The sequence below is a fragment of the Zootoca vivipara genome, chromosome 13 (genome assembly GCF_963506605.1).
Source record: "Zootoca vivipara chromosome 13, rZooViv1.1, whole genome shotgun sequence".
NCBI lineage: Eukaryota > Metazoa > Chordata > Lepidosauria > Squamata > Lacertidae > Zootoca > Zootoca vivipara.
In genome coordinates, this window is record NC_083288.1 from 48177625 (window position 1) to 48189745 (window position 12121).

At 46.0% G+C, this 12121-nt stretch overlaps 1 protein-coding gene across 1 annotated transcript; it reads left to right on the top strand.

Moving 5' to 3' along the window:
* Positions 1-1910: 1910 nt before the first annotated feature.
* On the top strand, positions 1911-12030 carry PABPN1 (poly(A) binding protein nuclear 1). Its single transcript, XM_035135613.2, has 7 exons — positions 1911-2152; positions 3931-4045; positions 6927-6994; positions 7082-7188; positions 7280-7367; positions 10027-10181; positions 10835-12030. Exons 2-7 carry the CDS (start codon positions 3964-3966, stop codon positions 10872-10874), a joined length of 540 nt encoding a protein of 179 aa, XP_034991504.1. The 5' UTR covers positions 1911-2152; positions 3931-3963; the 3' UTR covers positions 10875-12030.
* Positions 12031-12121: the final 91 nt, after the last annotated feature.

Consider the following 12121-nt stretch of genomic DNA (forward strand, 5'->3'; position numbering starts at 1 on the left):
AGAGTTTAAGGCAGACAGTCTTTCCCTTCACCTGGAATCCTTTCAGACACGACTTTCTGCCCGCAAAGCAGAAAAGCTCTCCTGCCTGCCTCGTTTTGCTGCAAGTAATGCTAGCAGTCTGCTTAGAATTTAAATATCTGAAAGAGCCCATCAGAAAAATAATCCAGACAAAATGGTTTGCTAGCAGAGAGGCAGAAAAGCGTGGCTCTGGCCTGCTCACCCTGATAATGGAGTTTTGCCTTCAGCTCTCATGACCAAAAAGCTGCTGATAAGCCTCTACACCTCGTTCAATTTGTCTAACCTCCCTTTAAATCTGCCTTAGTCAAGCGCCACCCCAACACCCTGTGGCATCAAACGGCAAATATAAAGATCTGAAAACGCTGACAGCATTAAGATAAATTCAACAGTGTAAATAAGTTGTGACGGATTCAATAATGGAATACTGAATGGTATAGTTTTTGTAAAATATGCAGGGATTTATGATATGTAAAATGAACCATGGAAAGAGAAGAATGGAAGTCATTTAAGGATGTAAAACGAGTATTTTGAAGGAAATAACAGTCCGACTGCAGCAGCCATGGGAAACAGGGCCTTTTCAGTGGCGGCCCCATCTCCTGCAATTCCTTTCTGAGAGAAATACAACAGGCTTCATTAGTTCCAAGTTTTGAAGAAAGTTTTCCCTGGTTTTTAATTTAAAGTTTTATTGTATATTCTACTTCTCGATAGTGAAATGAATTTCTGTTTATTTAAAACTGTTTTATCGTACATTTGATTGTATGTTTTCATATTACTGCTACTATGGATAACATATTTCAATTTCAATAACATTGTATATATAACGTAGGGCCCCCCTGGGAAGGCTTGTAGGAGGCACGGAAGGCCGTTAAACGGCTTTTCCAGTACCGTAGCTACAGAGACGTTGGGGACATTAGCCAATGAAAAACTGCCGCTTCAAACGCGATTAGAGAAAAGGGCCCGGAACCAAAGCGGCGTTCTACCACTTACAGTAGAACATGAAGAATCTCTGCTTGGCCAATAGGAGAGCTATTCTCGATATGATTGGCACAACTCCATCCAAAGGTTTCAGACCCAATGAAAATACGAATGTATGTAATTGACAGGCATCTCACCCAATAATCACGTGAGGCGGGTCAAAAATGAAAAAGCAATCGTTATTTCACTGTTGCTAACCAATAATGTACCACGGTCCGATTGATTGACGCATCGAGTTAGTAGCGGAGAAGGCAGACTATGATAGTTTGTCTGCCCCAATGAGAACACTCCGATTTGGTCCTTCAGCGCCCTGACAAATCATTTTCCAGTACGTTTTGATTGGCGTGCTTGCTCTCCAATTCAACTTCACGACGGAGGCAAATCGGGCGGGCGGGAAACTTCGCGAAGCCACCCAATCATACAGAAACGCCGCTAAGGCGGGCGCAAGACGTTCCCGGACCAATCACTATTCCAAATTGCAAAAGGGAGGGGGTGCAAAAAAACCCACCAACCCTTGCCCAACTCCGATCCAATCGCCGATCGAAACCTTACGAGCGGCGGCTGTCCCGAGCCAATGCCTGCAGAGCCTGAGTTCGCGAGACCGCGGGCTGCCCCGCGGACCAATGGCAAGAGGGCGCCGGGCCTCGTGGGGAGCCAATGAGCGAAGCCGCGGGCGGGCGGCCAATCAGAGCGCGACGGCGGGCGGCTAGTGCGGCAGGCGGCTGCGGCGGGGTCTATGGCGTCCGTGCGGGGCACGAGCAGCGTCGGCGGCGGGCGAGGGGCCGCGGCGGCCTTGGGGGGCGAAGGGGAGCCCGGCGGGGGGCTGGTCGGGGCCCCTCCTTCCTCCCAGTACGGGAACGGGCTCGGGGGGAGCGGCCCCGAGGGGGAGCAGGGCGGGGGGCTCCGCGAGTTGGAGGAAGAGGAGGAGGAGGGGCTGCTCCTCGAGGCCGCGACGGGCGGAGGAGCCGCGGGCGGCGGCGGGATCCGAGGCTCCGGCCCCCGGGGCGCCCTTTCCTCCTCCTCCTCCTCCTCCCACGCGCCCTCCAGGGCCGGCCAGGCGGGAGTGGGGGGGCCCCACCACCACCCTCACTCCGAAGAGCTGGAGGAGGAGGCCGGCCTGGGAGAGAGCGACCCCGGAGACTCCGCCATCGAAGACCCGGTGAGTGGCCCCTGGGTACGCCGAGGAGAGGGGAAAGGGCCCGGTGAAGCCCGAGGCTTGAATTGCTTTCCCGCGTGATCTTTGTAACCCCCACCCCTCTCTTTCAGCGTAGCCTACCTCGCAGGAGTGTTGTGAGGCCTGGCTTATTTATTTGCTGCATTTATAGTCAGCCTTTCCCCAAGGAGTTCAAGGTGGCGCACGTGGCTCTCCCCACCCCATTTGATCATCGCAACCAACCTGTGTGGTAGGATAGGCTTGAGAGGTGTTGGCTAGCCGGAGGTCTCCCAGTGAGCTTCGTGGCTGAGTGGGAATTCGAACCCTTGTCTCCCAGTTCACATAGTTCGACCTTAGTCTAACCATTGCATTGCACTGGCTTAAGAGAAAGAGAGGGGTGGTGGATGAGGAGATAATGTGTGTTGAATAATAGAATTGTGGTGTTCAAAAGGACTGCAAGGTCATCTAGTCCAGTGTTTCCCAACCTTGTGCCTCCAGATGTTTTGGGGCTACAACTATCATCCCTAGCTAGCAACACCAGTGGTCAGGAATGATGGGAAGTGTAGTCCGAAAACAGCTGGAGGCACAAGGTTGGGAAACACTGATCTAGTCCAATCCCCTCGAATGCAGGAATCCTTAGCGTAATGTGGGGCTCAGACCCACAACCATGAGATTAAGTCTCTTACTTTATATATACTGGAAACAGTTGGAAAGATATGATTTTTCAGAAATTGCATACATGCCACACGTGGCTGCTTATTTGTTGCGTTTATATCCCACCTTTTCCTCCAAGAAACTTGAGGGTGTATGTGGTTTCCCCCCCCCCCAAATACCCCCTATACAGTACAGTGGTGCTTCGGGTTACAGACACTTCAGGTTACAGACTCCGCTAACCCAGAAGTAGTACCTCAGGTTAAGAACTTTGCTTCAGGATGAGAACAGAAATTGCACGGCGGCAGCGGAGGCCCCATTAGCTAAAGTGGTACCTCAGGTCAGGTTAAGAACAGTTTCTGGTTAAGAACAGACCTCCAGAATGAATTAGGTTCTTAACCAGAGGCGCCACTGTAGTTACCACAACAACCCCACGAGGTAGGATTATGCTGAGAGGCAGTGAGTGGACCCAAGGTCATGCAGTGAGTGGGGGATTCAAACCCGGGTCTCTCAGGTCCTGGCTCACTGCTTCATAAGGAGAGAGCGTGGCTTCAGGGAGGAGATTCTTCTCTAATGGGGGATGGTGGGCAAAAAACGTACTGGAAGGTGATTGGAGAGTACATTCAGAATATTAATATGTGATGCTCAGTGATAGTGCAGAAGCAGTTTTAATTTGGACCTGCTGACTTGGGCAGATGAGAAGTTCATTATAGTGTAAAAATGGAGTCTGGGGTTGCCGTTTGGCAATTGGATGCAGATTATAGCTTTGACACTGATTTGTAGAAGCAAAAAAAGTGGGCAGAGCTAAGGCCCTGCGTAGTGGGTGGTGACAGTAAGATTGGAAAGAGCAGAGGTAGAGTGGGAAAATAGCTAAAACCGTGGGAAAGACAGATCTCTCAGGGAGAGATCAGACGAAGCAAATGCCGGCGGAGCTGTCTTGGCATAAACAAGTGGTTGGGGGTAGATAATTGTAAAATGTCTTACAGCAGCAACCTTGAAAAGTACCAGTAATCAGTGCCATTAAAGAAGTGGAAGAAGAGAAGGGAGTCTTGGTTGGTTTGAGCTCTTAAGAACTACTGCAATGTTTCTTAATTTGCTCCCCACTTTTCCTTGCCCATTCTTCCCACTCTCAGGAGTTGGAAGCCATTAAAGCTCGAGTGCGAGAGATGGAGGAGGAAGCAGAGAAGCTAAAAGAGCTGCAGAACGAAGTTGAGAAACAAATGAATATGAGCCCCCCGCCTGGCAACGGTAAGTCTCTTATAATTAATTTGTGCTCACTCCTCGTCTTCCCTCCCCTCCCCTCCCCTCCCCTCCTGCAAAAGGTGGCAAGTATTCAGATACGGGTGGTGGTGAGAAGTTTGGAATTGTGTAATGGGTAAGAAACATCTATACAGGTGTCTTAAGTACGCGAACGATATGTTATTACTGACACCTTGAGGCTCTTGAATTCTGTGTTGGCCAGATCAAATTGATGTCATCCCTCTTAGGCTATTGTTTAAAAGGACATGGGGAAATTACATTGGAACAAAGGAAGATGCTTTATCCTGAGTGGCACCCATGGTCCATCTAGCTCAGGTAGAAGGGTTTATGCACATCTTGAGTTGCTCTACCTGCAGAAAGGGCATTGATGTGGAATAGGCTAAATGGCTTTTCTGGGTGTTGGAGTTGTTCTGAGAGATCGGATTCATGGATTGATTGTTTTTAAAATATTTGTAAACCTCTCTTCCATGGGAAAATATAGCAAGGCAGGATATGGCACGAAGACAAAAAACAAAAAAAAGGTTTAATTTCCTTGGCATTGTCTTTTTTAAAAATATATTTATTGATTTTAACACATAAAACACAAAAATAGAAAATACCAAACAAAATACAAAAAGCAAAAGAAACCACATTTATCCTAACATTTTTGACTTCCTCATGTCCCTCCTAATTGTGTTTCATTATATATCATCCTTAGTAATTTCTCAATCATACTTCAACCATCTTATTTTTACCTTAGCAAATTATAATTCAATCCTTTTATTAATTCCTTAACAAACATTTCATATCTTATTTCACACTTATATCTAAATCTTAATATACTATAATATCTCTACAAATCCTCCCCTACAACCTCCATGTACTTCCAAATCTTATATTAAACATTTCCAGTATTACAATTATTTCTTAAATACACTTTGAATTTCTTCCAATCTTCTTACTTGGCATTGCCTTTACAGGGATTTGTAAAAATCCCAGTTTGGGCTCTGGTATACATTAGCTAACCAGAGGCTAGAATTAAAACATTTTACAAGCAGCAGCATTACTGAAGTACAAGAAATTACCTATCAATATGAGGCACTTTCATTGCACTGTTTTCAACAGCTGCTAAAGACTTATTTTGGTTAAGCAAGCCAGACATGTACGTAACTTTATTGTGTCTACTTGTTTTAAAACAAGATAAAAGCAGCATAGAGCTAGAACTATTCCGGTGCAGAACGGGACAAAGCAAGCTACTCTCCTCAACAATTAGGATAAATGGAAGGTTACCTTGATGCCTTTAAAATTCACTTCAGGAAATTCATTTTTCCCTTGTCAGCAGAGGACATGGGAGTGTGTTTTAGATGATACGCATTTACCCCATTCATTTATCGGCTGTGGGGTTCCAAATTCTGTGCGAGTCTTGTGGCACTGAAGTGGGATGAATGATTTATTTGTTTCATAAAATATATTTACAACCCTACTTTAAAACATAAACATTAAAAATACTTGAACTTTCTAAGCATCTGAGTAGGTGTGTCTAACAGGTACCTGCTGGATCTCAAAAGGCAGGGAGTTCCAAAGTGTAGGCGCTGCCACCACACTTAACAGTCAAGTTCTTACAAATGCAGAACACCTGGGGTAGAGAAAGGAAGTTGCTTAAAGCACCTCCAAACCTCTGATTCTCCATCACAAATGGATGTGTGCAAGTGAGACTCAGGTAAGGGTGTGAATGTGCCGACTCTGCAATGACATTATTTTAGCAAACAGCTTTGCGGAGATGGCCTGATTAAGGCTGGATTGTTTTGCTGTATCAGATGTGTAGCTAGTCGCTTTTGAATATAGTTTTCTAGAAGGGCAGGATAGAAGTTGTTAAATAAATCTTAAAAAATTAAAATGTAGCTGTGCCTCAAGTCTGGAGACTTGTTTTGCCAGGTGTCTTGTGCCAAAGTAAGATGTGCTTGTGTAGATGAGAGCCATTTTGCAGATGAGTGAAGAGGTGTTTCAGCTCTTACAACATCAACATTGTTTGGCTAAGGATTTTGAGCTGGCTTCTTCCTCTTTCCCACCCACCCCCTTTGCAAGACGCTTCAATCAGTCAAATACAGGCTGGTGCTGATTGGGAGTTGTAGTCCAGCAAAATCTGGAGGGCACCAAATTTTGCTTTATATCCAGGAAGTCTCTGATTTAACCTCTGGCATCCCCAGGTAGACCTGGCAATGCCCCCCCCCCCGAAATCCTGGAGAATTGCTGCCACAAAGGTGGCTTCCTTTGTTCCTAGTTAAAATTGTTCAAACCAACTTTCAGATGCTAAAAGAAAGGTGCCGTGTTGTACTTACCTGGAGAGAGAATTCCATGCAGAGGGTTTGTGAGGCTGGTGGTGTCGCAGTCAGAAACAGTGTCAAGATTGTTTTGCCCAGGTGCTGGGCCTTTCCCCGCCTCATTTTGTTGCTTTCCAGCAGACTTGGCTAGCCACTTCTGGAGGAAGTGCTGGCCAATCAGCATGTGCCTTTCCCCGGGCCCCAGAATCATTGGAGGCAATTCTTCCACCTCCAGCATTTTTCCGGCTTTACGCCAGGGTTTGAAATTTGCCAGGTGCATTTTGCACCTGGCTATCGGCCACTGGGGGCCAAGTGAAGATGCCCGGGCAGTTTCCACCATCTGGAGGTGCATGCCTGGGGATCCTTGGATCTTGACTGTTTTCACACACTAGCAACACATCCTGTAGAATTCTATCTGTTATATTTTATCTGCACTATCGGAACGAATTTCAGGAACCAAAAGGTTGTATTGAAAAATACGATTTTCGAGCCATCTGGTCCGTTTATTGGTGGCCAGCTTATATCTCCGAGTATCTTACCACTGCCTTACACTGTTTCTTTCTCCCCAGCTGGCCCAGTCATCATGTCTTTAGAAGAAAAGATGGAAGCAGATGCCAGGTCCATATATGTAGGCAACGTAAGTCTGTTCCCTGCAGCCCAGCTCAATCAGGAGGCCAAGAGAAGTATCTTGGGTTTCCTCACCATTCTCTATCCTCGGTTTCAGGTGGATTATGGGGCGACAGCAGAGGAGCTGGAGGCTCACTTCCACGGCTGTGGCTCCGTCAACCGGGTGACCATCCTCTGTGATAAGTTCACCGGCCATCCCAAGGGGTGAGTGCGTGTGACGAGAGAGGGAAGCTGGGTGTGTTTTTTCCTCGCGGTGAGTGATTGCCTTTTAAGCCTGCCCATTCTCTCTCCCCAGGTTTGCCTACATTGAATTCTCGGACAAGGAGTCGGTGAGGACATCTTTAGCGTTAGATGAGTCGCTGTTCAGGGGAAGGCAGATTAAGGTGTGTACACTCTTTGACCAGGCCCTTTCCCCCTCTGAAACGTCATTTTGTGGGTGAGAAGTTTGTATAGTGCGGTGGCTGGGCGATGAAGGCTCTGAGTTGCTGGAATTGTTTTTGAATTTATTTATTTTTACTGACACTTAATTCAGAACTACACAAAAATTCATGCCCATTACAAAGTAACTTTTAATAATATAAACAGCTACTTAGTCTAAAAAAGAACAAAGGCAGAAAGGAGAAAAGGCAAGAAGAAGGAAAAGAGAGAAGAGAGAATAAAAGAGAAAAGGCAAGAAGAAGGAAAAGAGAGAAAGAAAAGATTAGAGAAAGACAAGAATAAAAAGCACTTCTGGCCTTCTGGCCTGCAGCTATAGTATTCACTCCTTAAGATCCAACCATTCTATCTTCTATAGACCAGTATTTTTTCAATTTTCAAATCCAGCTATTACAAGTTGATTTTCTCTTTCACACAAAAAGCCCATAAGAAAGTTCTAATCCTTAAGACATGTCCTTAATTATTTTTCTCTGATTAAACATGTAAACTTTGCCACTTCAGCTGAGTCCAACAGTATTACCAGCCATTCTTCTACAGTGAGTAAGGCTGTATCTTTCCATATTTGTGCATGTAGCAATCTCGCCGCTATAATCGTACATTGGAATAATTGTCCATAACCCTTTTCCAGTTGTATATCATAGAATCATAGAATTTCAGAGTAGGAAGGGACCCTGAGGATCATCTATTCCAACTACTTGCAATGCAGGAATATGCAGCGACAATCCCATACATATTCCTGCATGGATCAATCCTGCAACCTTTGTGTTATCAACACCACACTTTAACCATTAACCCTAAAAAAGAAGAGTTCTGGCTTCAATTCAATATTAACCTTTAAAATCCAATATTTTAAAGGTCAATATTTGTATCCAATATTTTTTACCCTTTTTACGTGTCCACTAAGCATGATCGAATGTCCCTTCACGTTCTTGGCATTTTCAGCAAACATTTGAAGCACCTTTATACATTCTGAATAGTTTCTCAGGAGTTAAATACCAGCGATGCATCATTTTATGAAAATTATCTATAAGATCATATAACCCAATGTAAATTCTAACTGCTTCGTCCACATATGTCCCCACCGTTCTGCCTGTATATTATAACCAAAATTTGTGAGGTACTTGATTTGGATCTCGCACATCTTTTCTGGATGATAGACAGTGTGAAGAACTCTAGTGATACTCACACCACTGATATTCTTGCATTTCCTTTATTATCTTGCCTTTCTGCTGCTGAAATCTGTGCTCGCAAGTACCTTTGAGCAGGGAAATACTTAAGTTACTCTGTAAAGAATCGCATCCCTGGATATAAATTTTACTTGGAGGGTGAAAGCTAGTGTGTCACAGTGGTTAGGGGGTCTGCCTGGGACCAGGAAGCTGGGGATCAAACCTCCAGTTGGCCTCTCTGGGTGTCCTTGGGGGCCAGTGGCTGCCTCTCAGCCTAACCTACCTCTTAGGGCTGTTGATGGGATTTTATATACCACCTTGAGTTCCTTGCGGGGAAAAGGTGGGGTATACATGCAATATATGAAATGCAAGAAAGCAGTTAAAGACAGAAAAGAAAAGAAAACTTGGGAATTGTGGGCTGACTATTTCATCTATGAATTGCTTTCTACGGAAACATGTAACGCAATTGCGATACGTAAGCATGGTGGCGACACGGGTGGCGCTGTGGTCTAAAACACAGAGCCTAGGGCTTGCCAAACGGAAGGTCGGCGATTTGAATCTCCACGACGGGATGAGCTCCCATTGCTCGGTCCCAGCTCCTGCCCACCTAGCAGTTTGAAAGCACGTCAAGTGCAAGTAGATAAATAGGTACTGCTCCGGCGGGAAGGTAAACGGTGTTTCCGTGCACTGCTCTGGTTCGCCAGAAGCGGCTTAGTCATGCTGGCCACATGACCCGGAAGCTGTCTGCGGACAAATGCCAGCTCCCTCGCCCTATAGAGCAGGATGAGTGCCGCAACCCCAGAGTCATCTGCGACTGGACCTAATGGTCAGGGCTACCTTTACCCTTAAGCAGAGTTTAAAAACAATTGCATAAGGGACTTAGAAACATTTACCTTTTAAACCTAAAAGTACCTTTCCAAAAAAACCAGTCTTTTTTGTTGGGGACAATTCAAAGGGAAATTCCCAGGTATCAAAAAAAAATATTTATGTATGCTACTACTGTGGCCCAATAATGGCAGCTTTAACTGATGGAAAACACACAGCTTGCAGATTTAAGATATAGGATAAGAGAACAAGAAGAATACACATTTAAAGAAGACTAGGAAATGTTTACTGAATATATGGGTGAAAATTGTGTTCGTTTAAAAACACTGGTAGCATTAAGTTAAATTCAACAGTGTAAATAAGGTTTGATGGATGTAACAATGGATTACTGAATGGTTGAGTTCATCTAGAATATGCAGGGATGTATGGAATTCAAAACGAACCACCGAAAGAGAAGAAGGGAAGTCATTGATTTAAGGTTGTTTAAATGAATATTTTGAAAAGAAAATGTAATGAAAATTATATATAAAAAGTTGCAGAAGGATGGGCTGGGGGTGGTTTCTGGGGTGGTGCCTACCCTTACTCGTGAGGCTAAGGGGATCTTGTCCTTTTGAAGGTGATTCCCAAACGGACCAACCGCCCTGGGATCAGCACCACAGACCGGGGTTTCCCCCGGACCCGGTACAGAGGGAGAGGATCCGGCTACAGCAGTTCTCGGGCCCGTTTCTACAGCGGCTTTAGCAGCAGGCCACCCCGAGGGCGCGCTTACAGGTCTGGCACGACGGTGGCGGAAGGTTGGGGGGGAGGCGCTTCTACACTCCTGCCTTGCAGGGGTTCCTGTGGGGTGGCGGCTGGAGTAGGGGAGATCTATTGGCTTAGAGTGGGAGGACTCTTGATGCCCCCAGACTGGAAGTAGACTGCAGCACCAAGTGAGAGGTGACGGGCTGGGAACCACGACTGCTCTTTTAAGCAGCAGCGCTGAGACAAAACGACTTTGTAACTTGAATCAGCATTTTAATGACATTTCCAGTTGTAGATGCTGCTGGATTTGGGACTTCGAAGGAGGAAGCAATTCCAAGTATTGGAGTTGGGTCAGTTTTAATGTCACATTGCCAGTATTTTGAGTGTTCTTCAATCAGATTTGTTAACTTTGGAAAGCCAGAGTTTTGGGTTGGGTTATTATTATTATTATCATTAGGTGGTCAGGTTCTCAATCTCGGGCTTTAGAAGTTTTTAGTCAGGACAGAAACTTTGGAAGCCAGAAAAGAAACTTAAGAACTCAAAACCTGGGCTCGCACAGACCAAAAGCAAGCCATTCTCAAGGAGCTGAGCCTTGTCCCAACTCCAAGGTCTTTAGGGTTTTGAGTTACTTAGCAAACCTTTCATCTATCTTTCATTAACCTGTGTCCTTCTTCTCTCCACAGGGGCCGGGCCAGAGCGACCTCATGGTATTCCCCTTACTAAAAACAAAAAAGTGGTTGTTTTAGGAAGGAGGAAAAAAAAAGAAAAAAAATGAAGATTGTTACCATGACGGAAAAAAAAAATACTGTTGGTGGGAGGTGGAAGTTTCTAATGCTGTGCAGAGAAAGAGGGCTGACTTATTGGGAGGGGGGAAGATGTAAACATGGGGCAGGGGGTCAAATCCTGTTGTCAAATTTCCACCTGCTGGTATTGCTGACTTGAGCCCCGTCCCCCACCCCACCCCGTCCAGCCCCTCTTCCTTTTCTCTTCCATCTGCAGAGATTGTTGGGCACAACCGAGCCATTCTTCCTCTCATGCCTTTTTTAATTGTTGCCCTACATTTGGGGGAGGGGGCAGATGTGGGGGGAGGGTTTGCCGACACCCCGAAATCTTTTGTGATACTATTTGTGTGTGTGTGTGAGAGAGAGAGTTTCGTAGTTTTTGTTCATCTTCCCAACCTTTCCTTCTGCAGCCTTTGCCCATTCGGTATGCCTGTGTCCCCCCTCCCTCTCTTGTGTGCTTGGTTCTCCCCAAATCTCATTTGCTTCCCTTCCCCTTTGCTTCAGGAATTGGCAGGGAGGGGGACCTGGGGTTCCTGCCTCCCGCGGTGACGATCCTGCCCGTTTCGAGACGTCCTCCACCCTCTTTCTCACTTTGGGCAGACAAGTCTCTCTTGGCATCCCTTTCTAGGTGTGTGTATGTGTATGTGTGTCTACGTCAGACAGGGGAGCCTGCCTTGGGGTTTTCCCTTACCCCATTGATCCTTGTCCCCAGACTCCCCAATGGAGAAATGCTAATTTTAAAACAGGCTGGCGGGTGGGGAAGCTCCTGCAAAAATAGGCACCCCTCACTCAGAGCCATACATAACTGCGACTGTGTCCCTTTTTGCTCTTCCTGTCTTTGCCCCTGCGTCGCTGCCTCTCCCTCCCACCTCCCCCTGGGGGTATGTTATATGCCTTGTTTGAGTGTCTTTATCTTTACAGGTTTCTCTATTTTTTAGCCTGAAGAAATGACACCGAAACCTGAAGCTGTAGAGACCAGGGGCCGGGGAGAGGACACCCTTTTTGGGGGCAGGGGATGGGGGGATGGAGGGGGTGGGGAGGAATTGAGGCCCATATTTCCATGTGGGAGAATGGTTTTTTTAAAATAAAAAAAGAGAGAAAGAGGGAGGAGATCCAGATTGGGAGGGGGGGCAGGGAAGAGGAAAGGGGGAGAAATAGAATAAAATGTTATGAGGGCAAAAAAAAAAA